At 39.5% G+C, this 20,826-nt stretch overlaps 1 protein-coding gene across 1 annotated transcript; it reads left to right on the forward strand.

Annotated features, from left to right (window-relative positions):
- The first annotated feature begins 279 nt into the window (after window positions 1-279).
- Window positions 280-20,167, forward strand: LOC113680236 (coiled-coil domain-containing protein 171). The gene is made up of 30 exons (XM_027197254.2): window positions 280-599; window positions 2,211-2,346; window positions 2,498-2,574; window positions 3,517-3,691; window positions 4,231-4,343; window positions 5,087-5,175; window positions 5,304-5,344; window positions 5,756-5,850; window positions 6,213-6,305; window positions 6,736-6,830; window positions 7,837-8,041; window positions 8,631-8,742; window positions 9,063-9,169; window positions 11,002-11,091; window positions 11,775-11,936; window positions 12,306-12,344; window positions 12,469-12,636; window positions 12,748-12,831; window positions 12,911-13,015; window positions 13,367-13,892; window positions 14,127-14,321; window positions 14,582-14,823; window positions 15,733-15,948; window positions 16,414-16,605; window positions 17,090-17,235; window positions 17,509-17,695; window positions 18,137-18,361; window positions 18,722-18,807; window positions 19,053-19,139; window positions 19,664-20,167. The coding sequence occupies exons 1-30, from the start codon at window positions 459-461 to the stop codon at window positions 19,749-19,751; spliced, it is 4,317 nt and encodes a 1,438-aa protein (XP_027053055.2). The 5' UTR covers window positions 280-458; the 3' UTR covers window positions 19,752-20,167.
- The last annotated feature ends 659 nt before the right edge of the window (window positions 20,168-20,826 follow it).

Here is a 20,826-nt window from a genome sequence, read left to right on the forward strand (position 1 = left end):
AAAAGTCTTTGTTGAGCAGAAGTATCTATTCTAATCATATTCTTCTTTTTCAGCCGACGTTTGTCTCGACAGCCGACTGAGAGAATAATATCAATTGTTTTAAAAAAAAAAAATGTAATTAATTTTTTTTTAATTGTTTCAAAAAGATTTAATTAAAATTAATTGTAAAAAAAAATTATTAAAAAAACCTTGTTATACTCCGGCCCGTCTTCTTATTCATTTATCAGAGGAGGTCTGGGAACAAGTATGAAAATAAGCGGGAAAATGTGGTCAGCGGTCATAAGCAACAAAACAAAATGCGCTTTTGGGACATTTTCCGTTGGAAGCATCGTTTTCTTTAGGTTTTCAACTGATTGTTTTTATAACAAAAGAGGTTTTGATGCGCCGGTAATGGATGTCACATAAATTGCCGTCTCTTAAAGTTTCCAGCCACTTCAAAACAATGTAAATCATGTGAAATGGCGACGAGTGATTGGAGTTCAACGTACACGGACGGTGCAGTTTCCGCAAACCGGTCGCTTTCTCCCATAGCTGTGTCAACAAGCTCTCCGCAAGACAGCGGGAATAGTTCACCACATTCTCCAGATTTTGCTCGAGATGTAAGTGTCCTTAAAATTATCATTTATAGAAAAATATTTTTGTCTATACAGGCTCTTCAGCTGGTAATTATAAATGATTTTGAATGTTAGCGACGACTTATGATCGTGTCGATTTCCTTGTGTCCATAACAGTAACGCTTTGGTTTATATGAGCTTAAGTGAAACCCTATTTAGAATTCATGTCCGGACTAATAGCAGTTATTTTTGCACAGAATTTTTGAAAGAAAGACACCGTTTGCTCTTTGATTAATTATATTTTCTTCAGTGTGGCAGATGGGCTTGGATTTTGCGTCCACCATCGAACTGAGGACAATGTTTAGTTAGGGAACTTATTTCAATAGATTCCGACATCCGATCATGAATCACCGTTTAATTGTTTTTTTGCACAATAGTATTATGGTTTTAACATCCTTATTTTTAAAATTAAACGGATGATCTCTCAGCACGGTGACAAAGACGGTGCCAAAGTTTTGTTTTCAATTCTCTCCAACTTACGAAGGTGTCGTGTACTCGCAATCTTCCTTCTACATAAATTTGAAATTTGTTTTTATTTTTTTGTTTTAGAATTTTTAGGCAATTCGTAGTGTAAGAATTATATAATGCTTTTTTGGTTAAACGTAAACCAATTCTCTTCAGATATTCACTATTGTAAAACAGTTTTTGTTGTTGAAGTACAGAATGATAGGCCACTTTGTGCCTACATTACAATCCTTGGTAAAATTTCAGCACAGCCCCATACTTCATTATGCATTCAGTTCTTGAATAGAGAAAACAATGACTAAAACAATACATTGCCATTGGGAAAACAGATTTGTTTTACAATAGTATGGGGCTGTGCGGAAATTTTACCCAATCCTTTGGTAGCTGTTGTGCTTTTACCTTTGTAAGTCAACTGTTTTGAGCCTCTCCTTTTGAAGTTTACTTGAAACAGTTTTTAGTTCAATCCTCAGTATCACAAGGGTGTAGTTGAGGGGGGGAGGCCCTAGGGTGCCCTTGATCCCCCCCCCCCATAGCTTTTATTTTTTAAGAAAAACAAAACATAGAGGTCAACATGACAATCTAGTGAGTACTCTCTGTTTGACAGTGTGCCTCCCTCCCCAACCCTCCTTTGAAAAATCCTGGCTAGGCCCCCAAATTTTTATTGGCTATGTAGTGGGCCTTATGGTTAGTGGGCTGGACTCTGAGTCCAGAAAATTGTCCAAAAGTATAGATGGCTACTGGACTGAATTACCAGAGCAGTCTGATGAAATTTTGGGGGGTAACCTTGAGATTGAGTTGTTTTTTTTATCTAAGGGGGAGCAGTGATACTTTGAGTTGTTTCATGCAAGGGAGACCAGGAGAAGCTCTGGCTGGGTGGGTCACTTGTCTTGAGTTGTATAGCATACAAACTCTAACTACCTACCTGTGTAACAGTTAAAGATTTGAACTGATTAAGCTTTTAAATTCTAGAATTTTTATTAAGTAAAGAAAATCTATAGTTATAATACCTCTTGAAGTGTTTATTTAGTACAGTTTTTGGGTCTCTGTTTCTGTTTCTGTGATATAAAAGGTGTCTGCCTAGTAGGCAGTCTGTGTGATAACAGTTTCACTAAAGTTCCATGTTATCTTCAGAGTATTGAGCAGGCTGAAGACATGAATGAGACTCCAAGGGAAAGAAGCCATGTGGCTGAATATCAAAAAGAAATTCAAGATCTGAGAGGGCAAATTCAGAAATTACAGGAGGCTGGAAATGTCAGGAAATACTCTGGTAGGGAACACTTTGTTGACCAATCAAGATCATCTTCTCTTTGTGATTTTTTTCTGTTCCTTTAAGGCTTTGACAGCATTCAGTTATTTCATGACATTATATAAAGGTAACATTTTAACCAAAAAAATTGTTGCATTCTGTCATGGCATAGATTCCACTGAGCTCAGGCGAAAACTTGCCAGAATTGAAGAGGAGCATGCAGAGAAAATCAGAGAATCTAATGAAGAGGTCTCATTGAATTGACTAGAATATGATTAGATGTATTTGTACGCAAATGGTTAATAATGGTAATTGAACTGAGTGGAGTGCAATTTGGGCTGAAATCATACGCGTGATTTCAAAATTGAACAAGCGCGCAGCACGAGTTCAATTTGAAATCACAAGTATGATTTCAGACCAAAATTGCACAACACAAAGTTCAATTACCACTTTATTACATCCATTTTGAAATCGCCCAAATACAGGACTTTAAATATTTTGTTACTACAATACTGGAAAAAAAATAAGCCGAGTTCTGGAAACAAAAGTTGTAAAATTTGCCTCATGACACTTCATATCTTACATCTTCCTGCAATTTGATTGGTTACTTTAAACAAACCTTGAAGTCTGATTGGTTGTTTTGTTTTTAGTGTAGCCTCCTCATAAAGGAAAAAATGGTGCAATTTGTGAATAAATTGCACCAATTAGAGCCAATCAGATTACAGGGACCACCAGTGATTTCAAAATGGGTGTAATAAAAATTGGAAAAGTAGTGTTGTGATCTGATAAATATCAACTGAAGGTTTAATGCAATACTTTTATTAATAAAAATGTTTCAGTTGGTCTTGACACAGGCACAAGTGTAGTAATTTGCACACAGAAAAATTTTCTTTTTTCTTTTTTTTTGTTTGTAAAGTTAACTGCCTGAAGAGGTCTGGTTGCCGTTGTAGTTATTTGTAGTGATACACAAGTGGATGCCTATGTGTAGTAGACACAGAAAATGTGAAAATGTGGGTTTGTAATGGTACATAATGGTTCTTTACATAAACTGGAGAAAATAAATTCAATTTGATAAATCTAAAGACACTGTGGCAGAAAAAATAAATTATCTGGCAACCAAAATGCTGAGCATTTTTTTCCTTGGTTGTAAACTGGTGAGAAAATTAAGTTTTAAATCCTATGTCTTTATAGATCATGGGACTTCAGAGCCAAATTGCCAAGCTACGATCTGCAGTGGAGAAGGGCGAGGCAAACAGACAGAAGCTTGAATATGACCTGACTATTGCAAACACGTCAGCTAGTCAAGAGAAGAGGATGGCAGCTGAGAGGGAAAGTGCTCTCCAGAAAACTGTTGCAAATCTTAAAGGTGTGTACAGCTTAGCAAATAAATAGCATCAATGTCTTTGCATTATAAATAAATTTATATTAAGTTGAGTGGTAGAGAAGGTAATGTTTGTACTTCAGGGCCAGACCACCCTTGGGGATTGTTTTGCTCTTTCAATGCAAAAGGCTACTTGTGAAACCCTTTCTCTATGTCCTTCAGGTTAGGGAGGGTAAACTCACAAATATTGGTCACATATGCAGGTGTGGCACTAAAGGGTATCCATTTATGCTCGTTTTTAACCTGAAATTGGATAAAATCAGATGCTGTGGTCTAAAATGTTTAGGGTATTATGCAAACTTGAGAGGGAGGCAATTTTATAAATCGTATACAGATATGAAACAAGTTGGGGAAATATTACTTATTTTAGAAATAGGGAAGGGAGTATAATATCAATTAAATGAAATGATCACCAACTACTTTAGATTGTTAAAATTATCCTGCTCACAATCTGTTTCACTTATTAATTCTCTTGGGTAGAGTGACTCCTGCAGTTTCTATACTAACTTATCTCATATGAACAGAAAATATCAATCAGCTTAAGAAACAGTTACAAAATGTTGGAGAAGCCCTGGAAGAAACACGTCAAGCTGGCAAAAATGAAGAACACAGAACTAACCAGTTACTTGCAGAAAAGGTGGGATGCAAATTATGTATTTAGAGATAAGGCATCAACCATATGTTGGAACAGGTTGTTCAGAGTGTTAGCCCTTAAATTCCCAGAAGTGGTTATAACATCAAACTTCTCACATTATCCATACATTATCAGAAATGTGTAGCAGCTAGAGGGCAGAGTTAACAATCAGATACTGGGAGTTAAGGGTTAAACATCATATTGAACATTCCATTTTTGGGGGAAAATTTTCATAATTTTTCTTAAGTTACTAAAAAAATTCCAGTAAGGCAGTGGGCAAATTTGACTGATAGGGTCTGACATTTCCAGTTAGTGAGTGTATTCTGTTCTTGAGTGGAGCAATTTGGCAAGTCATTTTGGCATTGGCATCTCCTCATACTCGAAATGACTCTATCCCTGGAAGGATTTCGATTCATAATTATATAAGGTCTTTTTGATACACAAAAGCTTGTTGTTAAGAAATTAAGCTGCTGGCTAACATTTCAAGCGAGGCAGCTCAAAGATAGCATTCAGTGTGGAGCCAATGTAAGTGCAAGACCTCAGAAGTACCTATTGTGCCCTACAGGCCAACAATTGCTGCTTTTTTATCCTACAAATTCTGCTAACAGTTGGCACATAGCATCAACCAAGTGTACACATCTGTAACACCAGTGCTCTGAAAGACCCATCAAATCTTGGGAATAAAGAAGCTTTCTGCTGTAGCACTAGGTATTTACCAAATTGGTACTCTTATTTGGTTTTTACAGGAAAATATGATTCTCCAACTTACAAACCAACTGCAGATTGAGGGAGAAGAGAAACGGAAACTTCATGTTGTAATGGAGGAACAAGAGAGGTGTTATATTTTTTCTCCCTTTGAATTCCTTTGACCAGTCGGATCTCAATGTTTTAAAATTTCACTGTCTTGCATGATAATAAAATCAAATAAATGTTTTTAGTATGGTTTCTTCTCTTGTTCCACAGTTTGTATGCTGAATTGCAGGAGAAGTGTTCATCTCTTGAAAGTGAGTTTATGATACTTTATCAGGGCTCAAAGCTCAATGATTATCAAAGTCACTATTTTGTTGCCACATAAAATAAATTGAAGAAAAAAAAAGGGAAAAAACTGAAAAGGACATTTTGCCTAACAGTACACCTTGCTACATGACTGCCAAACTGTGGATGCCTAATTGGCAACTTCAGCCGTAAATTTAGTTGCCAAAACTTTTCCTACTCCCCGTAGCAACCCAATTGGTAGCATCTTGATGTGCTGTCTTTTACTTGTGGTCCTCCCAACTTAAATAGCTGAGGGAAAATGCTTAGACCTGCCGCGTAGAGGGTCACATTATATGTTGCTAGATGTTTTTCTGACCATGTGATGATCAGAAAATTGAATATCTCCAGCTGAGAGATTGAAATAATGTTATTTTGTTTAGCCCAAAGATCAAGTCAGGGAGAAACTTTGCAAAAGCAAATGAGAGATCTGGAGTTCTATTCTGAGAAGGAAGAGAGGTTGAAGAAAGAGATTGAGGTATTGATAAAAACAGTTGCAAAAAGAGGATAAATGTTCATAACAATCTACCTGATGACTTTCTCAATGGTGAGAAACAAAGCAGTTGCATTTTGACCCCTGGAACTGCTGAAATAAAATCCATGGTTCTTAGCAACTGTGGCGCTGACTCCTAATGGGTAGTAAATCTAAAATTTTTGAAATCATTTTAAATTTTGTTTTTTTTGAAGAAACACAGAAACACAAGGTAATCAAAAATTTAGTGTTTTCAGTCTGTTGGTGACTCAAACTCGTAGTGTTTGACCAGTTAGGAATATTCTCTAAATGTTATGATTAGTTCTTTTAAGTTACCTTAATTTTCCTTTTACCTGATTCTAATGCAGCAAAATCAGGAACGAATCAAATCATTGGAGGAGAGCATTGAAGCCGAGAGAGCTGCACATTTAGAAACCAAGTTCAACTCAGAGATCATTCAGGTGATTATAACACTGTATATGATCTGTTCTCTTTATCAGTGGTGAGCCAGGATGCTTCAGTGGTTGGGGCACTTGCATTTTGTGGTTATATTGTTTTCTTCAGTTCTTGTCTTTGTTTCAAGGCTTCTTTTCTGGCTCTCCAGGTTTTCCACACCCACATGAGCAGGAAACTACAAAGTGATACGAAGACATTGAAGCGACATCCATGAAATATTTATGCTATACAATAAATCCTTCATTGACCTAGCTTGTTCGGTCAAGATGGCTGGATATCAGCCTCGTTTTTCTCTCGTTGCGATCCATAAAAACGCGAAAGAAAAGGAACTCAGTCAATACCCAGTCATACTGACCTCACGCTTGGGCAAAAACGCATATCTGATAATGTGTTTGATTTGTGTTTTCTAATTGAATGTATTCCGTAAATGTGTAGTTGAAGGTGCGAGATCTTGAAGGTGCATTGGAGGTTGAAAAGTCTGTAGTGGATGACGCTAAACATAACCTTGATACATTGACAAAGCAGCACAGGTTTGTACAGATGGTTTCTGCTCTTAGTATTATACATGTAATTGCAACAGCAAAATAATAGTGTGATTTCTCAGCTTACTTTATGCGGCAATTCAAATTCCCTGATTAGTCGAGAATTGTGTCATATATACTTGTAATCACACGGCCTGCAGCGAATACAATACTTACACATTAATTTTTTAAATGGCGACTGCACGACTGTGTTATGTTAATGAGGAAGAAACTTACAAAATATAATTTCTCTGATAATTGTCTCAATCTCAGTACACATGGTTAATTTCTTCCGATAATATTCATTTCAACTTTGTTGAAAAATCGAGTTTGTTTTAAAAAGAAGACATTGTTGAACAATAAATTACATCAGGAATATTTGCATGCACTGTACCCAATGAATTACGGTTAGATCGCACCAATCAAAGGTTAGATCGCTCCACTCGAAAGTTAGATCGCTCCATCAGTATAAGTTACTTCGCTCCTAACATGAGTTACTTCGCTCCATGTAGAAAACTAAGGTAACGGTAGCAAAACTAAGCTATCTAAATTTACAATTCATCAAATGACGTGTATATCTTACTTAACAATCGATTAATATCGCTCGTGCGCCCTTGAAATAAATCTGAGTTACGCAGAGAGAACAAATGAAGCCTCATGTAACGGACTCACGAAGTGTAACCACGATCATTTATTCCATCATTGCTATACTTCTAGTCACCTCTATATATATATAAATATATAGCTGGTTAATCTGATGGACAGAGTGAATACGATGTACTCGAATCGTCGCAAGACACATCATCACCTATGAACTTTAAAGATCATTGCTAAGCAATACTTCACATTACAACATGAAACGAAGTACCTTGTTGGTAGCGAAGTAACTTATTTGATGGAGCGATCTAACTTTCGAGTGGAGCGATCTAACTTTTGGTTGGAGCGATCTAACAAGGAGCGATCTAACCATGGTGCGATCTAACCGGATACCTACCCAATGATTCATCTCTGTTAGGGAGCTTGAAGCAGCTTTTGAAGAAGAGAGAGATGCTTGTAAAGCAGAGAAAACAAGAGTGGCTAGTTTGGAGGAAAGCCTTGCCAATGAAAGAAGGAAAATGCAAGAAGAAATTGATGAAAAGCTGAAGATCATCACAGACTTGTCCAAACAGCTTGAGGTTCATCAAAAGAATTTTGAGGCGTTAAAACATGAACTCAGTCAGGTAATTAATTTAGGCCATTGAAGCAGACCTTCGCTCCAAATTGTGATTGGGAAACTGAAAAAAGAATTCGAAAGTGCATGGTCAGGACGCGGGCAAGATATTTCGCACCGTCTCAGATTTCGTTATGCATACAGTTCTTGAATGAAGGGAACATTGGAGAAAAATATACGGTAGGAAGCTTTGGCACAAATGTTTAGAGACACAAACGGCCGCCGGAAGTTAAAAATTATCATTCCTTGTGCTCTCTTCGGTACAATTTGGTTTAAAATGCTAAAATGACGACCTTACAGTCGATTCATTGACGTCATAGCGTGCCAGAATTAGTTTTATTGTTCTACCGGTTGCCATCCGGATCTTAAAACCGTCTTTAATTATCTTTTTGACTACGGATTTGTGTTTGAATAGTACGGGGTTATACGGAAAATCTTCGCAGGGAGCTTTAACTTTTAAGGCCTTAAAATTTCAAAAACATTTTTTCTCTTGTTATCACAGAAATGACGGTGTATATATATTTTTCTCATTCACCTGTTGACATTTGATGAAGATTTTATCCATCGTGATAACTGTAAGCTTGTAAAATTTTTTCCAGGCAAAGAAACGCCAAATTCAGCTGGACACCACTTATGGTAGTAGTATGCGTGAACTAGAACTCCTCCTCGATAATTTTCAGATCGAAAAACCGGAGGAACACAAACGACAAGGTGATAATTAAATATAGTCTGCTCATGCGCAACTCTGTGTAACTGTTTTTTTGCTTCAAATAGTATTCTGCTCATGCGTATCTGTGTTCACGCTTTTCCTCGGAAAGTGGAGGCTCGCTTCCCTAATTCGTCACAGATTGACTTCCATAGAAAATTACGACAAAAGAATACCACCCTCGAAGTATGAAACAGCTCACAAACTTGTAGATCAATCAATTGTCTAAGCCTTCGTCTTTGAAAATTTTTTTAGTTCACCACCGGCAAATCACGATTATAGTTTTCTCACCCTACTGAATCTTATAACTGTTAAATATCTGCAGGCTACAAGAAAGAGAAACAAAAGGCCCTGTCGCCGGCTGCAGTGTTAGAGAGTCTTCGTCATACATTGGTGGATTATCAGAACAGATGTTCAAATGCTTCAGCTGAGGTAAGTTCGTGTTAGATACCTCTTAATAACCGAGTTTGAGGTTTGCACTGTAAAGGTTTGAGTTTTTGTTGCACTTGGACCATAACGAACGAAAAAGCGTACGACAAAACGAGGTTAGTACGTATATTTATTATATCTCTGGGTAGCATAGAGAGGGGGGAGACGTTAATTTAAACACACGTTTGAATTAAGCGTGCCGCACATTAACCCTTTACACCCTAACATCAGTATGGATATTCTCCATACTTTTCCTAAGGTGTTGACATGGAGAATTTGTTTAACAATAAAGAGCTTCTTCAGTTGTTGATCATTTCCTTTATTCTCATGACCTTAATGTTTGATTCAGGGGTGATGATGTGAGGGGAAATAGGATGCTCGTCACTCTCAGGGGTTAAAGGGTTAAAATACGGCCTGCTTACTTGACCAATCATGCCGCACGTACTAATTGATGGCGGAAAAAACACTCTGTCCGTAACTTACAGTACGGACCTCGAACTCAGTTGGTAAGAGGTATATATTATGTTACTTATAAATCAAAGTGCTCTGTGAGCAAACTCGTGAATTGACACATGATTCTTTAGACTATGTTTAATGTTATCTGGTTTAGGGAATTTTGTGGTTGATTGTCATATCTAGAGTACGAGCAGTAGTTCAGTGTTCGCTAATGTAGCAAAGAAACAAAGTAACGTTGGGATAAGAAGGCATTACAATTGAAATGATCATGCTATTACATTTGACAAGGTGGATGATGTCATGTGTTTTAAACGTCTATCATTTTTGTTTCTGGTTCAAAAGAAAAGGTTGGAAGTAAATGTGGGTGAAAAGTGAAATTTACTTTCTTTCGTTGTAAATATTAGAAAATCAAGGCAATACTGTCTTAATGAAAACATTAACGATTCCCTCTTTATCAAATGAGACAAACGGGAACGAGTTTTGAGTGATATAACTAAACCAAGCCTGCCACCGTCATTTTGGATCTCCGCCTGGGTAGATTTAAGTCACGTGCTAGGCAACGTATAATCAATAACAAGATAGAATTTCATTTCAGGCCTATTTATCAATTTTGTGGTGTGTAACTTTCGCATTTTAGTACGTTGTATGTATGTTGAATCTTCAAATTGTCTTGAAACTTAAAAGAAAATTGTTCTTTAAAAATTCACTGAAAATCAGTAGCTAAAATTGTTTGTTTAGGTGTTATTTGATTTTCGTGTTAACTTGTTATTTCGTCAGTCGCCGGCATCTTTTGTTGCTTCACACAGGAAAAACACACGCGACGAAACGTAATGATCAATTTTGTCCTCCATCTCACGCTATAACAGAAAAAGCTTTTGAACATCTGTAAACTCCGAGTGCTTCGCAGTAAGTGATATTTTCAATGAATCTTCGGATTTTTTTCAAGTTCAAGGACTGTAAATTACAATTTTATGAAAAACGAAGGTTGTTCTGTTATTTCAGTGTGAATCCTTGCATGCCTGCCAGTCGCTGGCGCCGCTTGCTGAAACTAAAACGAAAAAAAAAAAACTCTTTTAAGATTATCATTGGCTTCTTTTTCACCCCAACACTATTCTTAGCAACAAAGGTCGCCATTTCGTCTGTTTATTGCTCGCCAAAAACTATCAAATGCACTCAAAAGCCTAAAATCTAAAAAAAGTTTACAGGAATCGACCAATCGAGCGAGCGAGCGAATGCCATTCCCCCACATCGTATCTATAACTCGCTCTTGCGCATGCGCGCAATTCACGAGTTAAAAAGGATAAAGTCGATGATAACGATAATGTTGAATTTAACGTCGAAAAGGCAGCACTCCAATTTTGTTTTCTTGATGATTTTAGTACAAAAGGATGCGAGAGCTTGGCGAGAAGCTATCAGCAGACTGTGAACATTATAAGGAAATGGTGACCAGCAGGGACAAGGCTATGAAAGTAAGAACACTGTTATGCGTTGTAGGTATTGTAAAACATCAGCTGAAAGAGCTGCCTCGAGCGCAGTTGTGTGCAGTGTCGTATAAGGAAAACTGAAGTGATCTTAGTAACTAATCTGAGCACAGCAAATAACTTAAGAAGTCAAGTAGAGCTCAAGAAAGAGGGAAATTTGCTAGACACTCATTTGAAAATCGCTGTACAGAGCGTGAATGTTATGAAACGAAGGAGCATGGATGTGATCAAGGGCTAACTTGATTCTCCGGATCAATATCAGTATCTGGGCAACTGCCCGCCCACCCCTCCCCTAACTCAACGACAGTCAATTGATAACAAGTTAGGGTTAATGTTGGATTAGGGGAGGGGTAAGTGGGCAGTTGCCCGGATACTGATATTGATCCGATTTTCCTTAGAGATTACATTTTCTTCAAAAAGTACTTCTTACGATTCGGCATCTTCCTACGCAGCAACTCAGTCAAATCTTAGAGAGGCAATGACCTGCCTTCAAATTGTGTTGTCGGAGTCTGTTTTTAGAGCATGTAGTCAAAGTTAAAAGGAAAGTTGAAAGTCGAGAGTACTTTTAAATGTGCTTTAGCCCCCTAATGTGAGGGAACACGATAAAATCTTTCACAATCCATAACCAGATATCTTTTGTTCTACCTTGCTTTTTCATTATTATTTTGTAGGAGGCGGAAAACATAGTTGCAACTAAAGTAAAAGAATTAGCCAAGGTGCGCCAAGAATGCGCGGAGAAGGAAGCTACCATTGCAGCCATGAAAATAGACTTACAAACACTGAACAAGGCATTAGAAGATGCCAAAAACAAAGTTGAAAACTCTGAGGAAGAGGTGAAACGAAGCTTCTAGTTAATTGTGATCATCAATCTTCCGAAATGAATTCCGGCTGTGTGATCTTCTGTCAAAGAGGCTTCAATCTTGTTGTTTGTAATCCGTGTTGATCTCCTTCATTTCCATCGTCGTCCTTTCCCTTCTGTTCCTTCTCCTTTCCAGTACTTTCCTTTGCCTATCGTCCTCCCTCTCGGTAAAATTTTCTTTCTTTCCCTAAACTACATTTGATTTAGAAGGCCATGATGGCGGTTGAACTTTCCCGCAGAATTACTGAGCGCCTGCCTGCCCAAAAGAGGCCTTCCCTAACTTGTTGAGTCGTGAAATGGCAGTTAACGTTGAATGGCCTTTGTTATATTTTGTTCTTCACAGAATATCAAAGTCAAGAGTGTGTTAAATCGTGAAGATGAGGTAAGAACACTTCCTTATTTTACACATTATTTTTTGAATGCTTTCCAAGACATAATTTTTTAGCCTCTGTTATAATTCTTAAACTATTGTTTTTCAAACTATGGGATGTTCCTCTTCTTTTCAGACTCATCGCATGTTCCTGCATTCCTTGTATCAGCGAATGATCACAGGGCAAGTCTATGTTTCCTCACCAGACTCCGCGCTATCCAAATATTCCTGGACGGACATGTGTAATTTGGTATCAGAGCAAGTGTCAGCTCATCTCAGTGAGCTTAATAGAGCGACTGAAAGGGTATAACAAAGCTAGTGTTTCATTATCACGATTGTTGCTTCGTTTTACGCCTGTAGTACAATATTTCGCCGCGTTCTCATCACAGGCAGCTTTTTTTTTTTATCATTGCAGATTCAGCACCTCGAGAGTGTGTTGTCAAGCAAAGAAGAGTCACTCCGACAAGTGCAAGAAGCTCACGAACAAACAGTGACCAAGGTAAGCACTTCGAAAATCAAATTCCATCTAAATTATTATACCTCTGAGAATCTCACATCTTGTTTGAAACCCTCCCCAGCTCTCCTCTGCTATTAAAGACCGCGAAGTGTCGTGGAAGAAACAGAAGGCTGAACTTGAGGAGCATTACAGCAAATTGATAAAAGATCTTCATTCCAGGACTCAGGTAACACCGTGAGCAGTTTTAGACCGATTAGCTCACAGATATTTAGGTCCCAACCTATCGCGTAACTTGAAAAATTTACCAATTAGCGATATTTTTTGTTTTACGAGGTGTGAAAGAGAAGATAGTGGCGTGATGCGCTTTCACTGAAAGACAGTAACTTGACTGAGTAAAGTTTATGTGCATTATGTTGGACGCCTCGGTAACCAGGTTTTAATCTCTAATATCAACAGAAGACAACATTCTTTCCGCTGACGATTTGAATAGGCTCCCAGCCTTTTCCTTTATTTCACGCTTATGACAAATGTTTGGAATATTTTGAAAAATGACTTTGTTGCCTTCTCCTTCTCACAGAAAACGCAAACTTTAGCAGACCAGGCTTGGGAAAGAGCTCACGAAACAGGCCAAGCTAAGGATACGCTCGAAATGGAGAACGCACGGCTTCAGTTGTCTTTGGAAGAAATACAGAGAAGCGAGTCTTCTCTGTTGACTGTTTGCGCACTTCTCGCAGGCGCCCTATGGCCTGCGTTTGGGAGAATACGAGCTTTGGCCTCACAGCGTAGGATACTATCCGAATATGTGAGAACATTAGAATCTCTTCGAGATAAGACGAACACTTTGGGGGAAATGTTAAGCCACGAGATGGAAGCTGAGAAGAGGGAAAAAGATACTCCTCAATCGAAAAAGCGGTCCCTAAGAGATGGCCGCTGTCCCGTGTTGGTGTTTAGAGTGGGTGTCATAGCTGTTATTGCTGCCAACAGACTGCGCCATTTTGGCTCCTTTAGTTTAAAGTTGTTTGTGTCGTCTGAGTCTCCCGGCGAGTTTGGCGGGATGTCTATTGTGTGCTGCGGGCAAATGTCAAGGAAAGCTGACTTCAGGGGTAGGTATTTGACGATATTTGAGTCATTTTTTTGTGCAGCGCTCGAAAACTCTATTTACCTTGAAGGAGACCACAAAAACACTTTTTTAGGTGAAATAGGAAGAGTCAAAGAGCTAATAAACTATGAAGGAAAAAAATGGAGAGGACTAAAAAAGATTTAAGAAGGAAACAGCGCTCTCCTTCCTTTCTGTTATGCATTTTGCCAGTGTCCCTAAAAAACTTGCATGGTTTCAGGTGTGGTTAACAAACACAAACGAGAGTCTTCAGTAGGGGACACGTCACGCGCAGGTGCCAGGGTGACGTCAGCACAGGCTTGGTTAACCAGCTCTCAGTTACAAAGTCACCTCATCAGTGCTGTGAGCGAACTGCAGTCGGCTCTCAACAAGATGAACGAGGCAGAGGGTGGAGACTCTAGGAAGGATGAACACGGTAGGATATTTGCCAAGAGGGGTACTAAAGTAACTAAACCCGATCAAACATTTTTATCCGCGAGATTTTTATCTCCTCTTTAAAAGAAAATGTGCATGAAAAATGACTGCTGGTCGCGTTTTGAGACTGACTTTTCTGTCAGGCACAAGATCAGAAGAATTGACTTAGAACTTACTGCCAGGATAACATATCGTTTTTGTTTGCAGTTAACCCAGGATTAGTTTAATGCTGCGTTGTTTACTCTTCAATTTATTTCACAGATGGATCTAGCAGAGCACAGAGTCCTTCGACTGGGAACAATATAATAGCAGCAGCCAGAGGTGCCTACAGCAAAATTATCTCCAGGCTTCAAACAGAGTTCTCTGGACGGGTGATAGGAGAAGAGGCTTGGCACGAGAGGTACTCAGGCTTCCGAGGGGAGATGATGGCGTCTTTGGGCTTGGGACTCCAGCAGTGGCTGGCTAAAGCACCTGTGCAAGGATTATCTTACATATCGTCTCAGGTGAGAGACCAATTATGTGTATAGAGTTCTTTTCGACCGAGTGTCATACAATCAAAGCCAAGGTTATTATAATGGCCAAGGAAGAAACGAAAATACCTCTAAAGAGCCGATGACAACTGAGAATGAAAACATCCAAACACTCTAAAGCGCGGGAGAAGGCGGGCGGCCGAGTTGTGACTGGTTTTAATTTTGCATCTGATTGGTGGAGAAAGTGGCGCGAGTTTTTTGGACCAATCACAGGGCGAAGTAAAGCAAAACCAAAGCAATCCTTGATTACTTTCAACATTCAAGTGAAAATTGCTCTCTCCCTGAATCGTTTTTCGCAGTTGGGATGTGAATGAAACAACAGAATTTCTCCTGTTTCAAATTAACTACAAGATTCTATCGCGTTACAGTTGATGAGGACAAAGCTTGAATCAGCTATCACGCATAGAAATTGAGAGTGAATAATCTTATGGCTTTGTTATGAATCTTTCAAGTCGTTCAAAACTCATTAACAAGACAGGCTCGTGTTTTTATTGTATTTTGTTTAGAATCACACATTGTAAGGCCACTCACTTTACTCACTGTTTATCACTGAATAGATAGCGAGTAGCGTGGCCGATCAGATCGCAGCATTTGTGATGGCACGCTAGTAGATCTATACTGAAACTTAAATTTTTAGCGCGAGCAGTGAAAAAGCCACTGTTAACTCTATGTAGCTGTGACTTGTAAATAAAAGGGGAGCTTCTTTTCTTAGGTTTGAAGAAAATGATGGGAATTGGTATTCAACAGTGTGTACGGCCAGGTCCAACGATTCCAATCTTAACCTGTAACAAAGACATCTATTGGCTAACCAGTCACCCCCGCTAACTATGTTGGCACTATACCAAGCTACTGTTTCGAACATCTTTCTTTGTCTTTCTATAGCGAACAATTAGTGCACTTCAGAGTCAAATCCTTGGCTTTACTCAGCGCCTTCATGCGGCAGAAGTCGACAGACGTTCGCTCAGACTTGAACTCTCCAGAAGTAAACAGGAGACTGCAGAGATAAAGAGTGTCCAGTCCTCTTCTGAGACGCAGCATCGCAAGGCCAAAGAGGAAGCGCGGGGTCTGGAGGAGAGACTTCAGGAAATGAAAGAAGAGGTTTGTTTACACTTGCCGTTGCTGGGAGTTTTTCCTCCCGGCCTCTTCACATTGAATTTCTTGTCTCCACAAAAAGCAACTTTATAGAAAGGAAATACTGAACAAGAAAGCGCCTCGCTGCTCAGGGGAATTACTCCAAAACATTTTCAGTCGCTTTCGGAAACTTGGAAAATAGTACTGAAATTTTCCAATGAGTAGAGAAAAAACAAAATATTAGTTCGGAAAGATATACAAACGCCTAAATGGGAAAAAATGAACCCGAAAGAAGACAAGGATGGCGAAGATCGATACAGACTAAAAAGGAAGATTGAAAAAAGGCTAAGCTGTACTTTCACGTGCATGTGATGCACAAACCGTTAGAGATCCTCTTTAAACACCCCTTTTCCCTCCCACCCCACCCCACCCCCAACACGAATCCACCGATCGATTGTTATTGTTGACGATCTTTTTTTCGCCCTGTTTTAGATGCTATCCATGGTACCTATGGCCCGTTTTGAAAATGTTTGCGAGGAGCTCAATAACGCTCTAAGGCGAGAACAACAGGCCCAGGCCCTTCTTAATGAGCAGACGACTCAGATGCAAGAGATGGGGGAGAGACTGGAGCTTCACGCCAACCAAGGAGAAGAAAAGGATGTCACACTCGCTGAAGCTGTCAAGGTACAAACCTCTTTGAGGATGCATGGTTTCTTTTAAGGCCAGCGGCCAGCAAAACTCGCTGGCTAATGCACCTGAACTCGCCACCTATTTGTCATAGGAAATAAAACCACATTCTACGAATAACACGAGAAACATTCGCACAGAACACGAGCCTTGGATCGGCAAAGTTTTGTCCTGAAAAACGAAAAAAGTCTTTCCTGAATTCTGAGTCATTTTGGGCGGCTTTTTCTGTTTCCCTGTTCTTCAATCGTTCCGTGATCAAAACAAAACACTTTTGCTGAGTAGCCTTAATTTTACTGGATGAAAGTTTCAACGCGCTTTCGATGACATTCGATGTATGGCTCTCACAAATCGCACCTTCGGCTCGAGTTCGCACTTCAGCGCCTACTCGCTCGAGTTTTGCCACCTACTAAAATGCCTATTAAAAACCCGGAATGTATTTATTGGACACAGAGGTATAAAAGAGACATATTTTGGTTTTTAGGGTCTCACTGAGGCAAAGATGGAGCTTCGCCGTAAAGAACACGCCGTCCGCCAAGTCTCAAAGCAAATGACGTACATGGAAAACGAGAAAAATGCTTTGATAGACAGACTGAACGATGCCGAAAAAACAATGACTGCCGCGGCTAGGTGAGTGTAAACGACAATTATTTACGCCACGAACGAGTTAGAAAGATTACATAGAATGCCTGTTGGAGAAATAGAACTGAAATTTAGTCCTGCTACGTGAATTTCCCCTCCCCTCCCCTCCCCTCATAATTGAAAAAAATATTTCTGTATGAACTTGCATAGTTTTACTGTAAGTTTGGCCTTGATTTTGTCATAACACTAAGTCAATAATATTTCTTTTTAAGTTATGAATTTGGCCCAGTGTTTTAAAGCTTCGATTGTCGCTCATTTCAGGGAAAAAGAAGCTTTAACAGGTTACTTGAAGTCGGTCGACAGAGCCCTGGAACAGAGCAAAGATCAAGTACGACTATCCAAGGGTGCCTTAGGGCCCTATGAGCACACTCTGCCCCAACTCATTCTTCCAGACGAGCGGTTAGCGATGGATGGTTTAAGCCTGAGTCCCGAATTATTATCTTGCCAGGTGTGCTTGTCGAAATAGTGGTACTTTCGCGGACGCGAAGGTCAATTCCGTCAACTGTTATTGTTGTTTTCCTTGTATGAAATAGATAAGTTATGGCTAGTTTGTTTCTCAAAGTTTATCACAGCTTTGATTAATTAGTAGCAGGACCTCGTGGTTTACAAATTGGACTCCAGCGTCTCGGTCTTTCGATTTTGTCTGATTTGGTTACAGACCGAATTGTACTCCACTCAGTCCTATTAACTTTACTAATTTTCCGGCAGGGTCAGTTAATATCTTGATATTAACCCCTACTCTGTAGAAATTATTGTGTATACTCCCAAAAAATCTGAAAAAAATGTCGGTTTATACGAACCTATAGTGCGCGCCCCATAATAAACCTCCCGTTTTATGATTGATTTTGTCGTCGGGAACTTACGACTGTTTCGTATTTCTTGGTTTCAGCATGTTGTGACGTCATTTATCGAGTGTCAGCAGCAGGCATTGGACCGTATCTCCGAGCTTGAAATGGATAAACAGCAGGCATTGTCACGCGTGACACATTTGGAAGAAGAGATTAAGTCACACAAGGCTCACATAGCCACTCTGAAGAACGAGCTGGCTGCTGCCTGTAGAAGACCCATGAGTGATGACGGGCTGAGCGAACCTGGGCACTACATTCCTGGCGTGGTAACCTTTCTGACGTTATCTCTGTTGTTCAGAGTTTTAGTGGATCGATGCCAGTATCTGAGCAAACAGTGCATCTACCCCTCCCCTGATCCCACATTAACCCTAAGTCGGTATCAGTCGATTGATGTTGGGTTAGGGGAGGGGTAGGTGGGCAGTTTGCTCAGATAAACGCATTGATCTGTTTTGGGGACATTCACACCCTACGAAATGTAAGCAGCTTCTTAGCGCTTACTACCATCTATTGTATGTGATTTTAAGGAAAGAATGTAACCGCATTTTGTTCAAGGTGAAAACATGTAAAAAATAAAGCCGTGTTAAATCGTATTTGACCTGCAAATGTTTTTTCATTTTTCACTTCAGGATGGGTTTGCCGGCAAGGATTCTTCGCTGCATCGCTTTTCAGATCACAGAGATGACGAGAACTTCAGGAGTTTCATTCCTTTGTCGTAAGTAAAATTTTCTGTTCGAGATCACTCTCGGAGCTAGATGTTGCAAGTGCAGTCCAGCCATCTCAGACAGTTTGACCGCTAAGATTAATAGATGTTAGCGCTTCCAAGCACCACACACACCCTTTACCCCTTTTCGAATACATTCCTAATGGCGTAGGATTAACGATCCAAAGACAGTTACCCACAGAATCAATTTTAAGTATCTTCATCTTCTTGTTCTCTACGTCTTTTATTCTTCTCAGGGCTCACCGTGATTCTAGTGCAACTTTCAGGCCTTCGTTGGCCTCGACCAGCGGTTACCCAGACAGAAGTAAAGGCAGCTATGGAAGGTATAAGAAGTCGCAAAATCTATTTGTGTAGGGAAGTTCGAGTTGGCGAGAATTTAATCTCGGATTTTTGAGATTCCACCGTAAATGGGTACCAACGAAGTGTCAAGGAGACGTGACGAAATGCCCGCGCGGGAAGAGGGGGGGGGGGGAAGGGGGGGGGGGATCTTGCCTTGGGAACTGGAACAGATCAAGATCAAGATCAAGTTTATCTAGACACGCTAGCCTATCATCAACATTATAAGAAGCTGGTTTTCAGTAGGGGCGTGAACAAATTATAAAAGTTTAAAACTACTTAAAACATACATAAAACATACATAACAGGCCTCGTCACAATGGGCCATTTGTCGCGTGTGCAGACTTTACTTTTGCCTGACGATCGCAAGATTTAATCTTGTCTTCTTGAGCCGTTCATAGGCTGTTTTTATTCGGTAGGGTATAAAGAACGATCGCCTATGTTCAGCTTTTTACCTTTCTCTCCGCTCACCCTGATGTCAGTCCTCTGATGCAAATTTATTTTCTTTTAGTCCAAAGAGACGCTTGACATCGAGCTACAGAAAACAGGGGAAAAAACTTGGACAAGACTTCTCCAAACTGCTTGATCAAGGACTTTGAGAGCAAAGGCCATTAAAGATGTGTCCTCATCTGTTAGCAAAGATAGTTTGATTTTCAACCCATTGCGGTTTAACCAACCCATACATTCCTGCATGATATGAGTTTGGCGTTGGTGAAGGCGAAAGCAGAATAGAAACTATGAAAAATAACGGTACTGGGCACTTGTTTAGCTCAAATCGTCTTTCACCAAAAATAACGACGTGGCAATGAACATTCTAGTTGAAAAAGTGTGCTAGTGTGCGGGCGGTATCTGTCCTACGGAAGAGATATTTAATTCTGGAGTTGTATAGAAGAGGCTTATTTGATACATTTACACAGATTATTGAATTGTAGTTTGTATTTGAGAGTGTTGTAAGTTATTTTAGTACATTAAGGAGTTATGGTTTTAATTAAAACGGTAATTTTTCTCACTGAAATGTAGAAAATAAATGTGTTTTTGATACATGGCGAGGACGAACTGCCTTGGATCACGGCTCGTTTGGAATAGAAGAGGGAGAAGCCGGTTGATTTGCCTGGAATGGCAGTTGATTCGCCTTGAGTGAAAGTCGGCTTGCCACGCATGATGTTGGCACAAAAAGAAGTTAAAAAAAATGCGATGGATATGCACATTTGTTGAGCTTTTCAAGTTTTTTTTATTTCTTTTTGGCTTTGCGGAGGGAAGCATGTGTGTCTTTGGTGAACAAATCGTCTTATTTTCAAACAAGAATTTCTCTTCAAGAAAGAAGCAAAAAATCGCACCAAATCAACTTTACCTCATTGGATGTGAATTCTGACTTCTTTCTGAGTAAATCACATCAGAAAAACAAAAGGGTATACGATGATCGATTTTTCATGCAGATGACTCAACCGATCCTGAACCGTTGACATTGCTTTTCTCAATCTTCATTATATATCTGCAATCTACGAGAAGTTCCTTGGAAACAATCTTGGAAGGCCGTGGAGGACCACCGTTTTCGAATTCCACCCCTTTTAATGCATTGGAGAACAAATTACGAACCGTGACATTAAAGATTCGTTTCATTTTAAACCAAGTAACAGTCTGACGACTTTCTTAAAGTTCAGAAGTTCAGAGTCA

This window comes from Pocillopora damicornis, chromosome 4, assembly GCF_964200805.1.
Source record: "Pocillopora damicornis chromosome 4, jaPocDami1.2, whole genome shotgun sequence".
NCBI lineage: Eukaryota > Metazoa > Cnidaria > Anthozoa > Scleractinia > Pocilloporidae > Pocillopora > Pocillopora damicornis.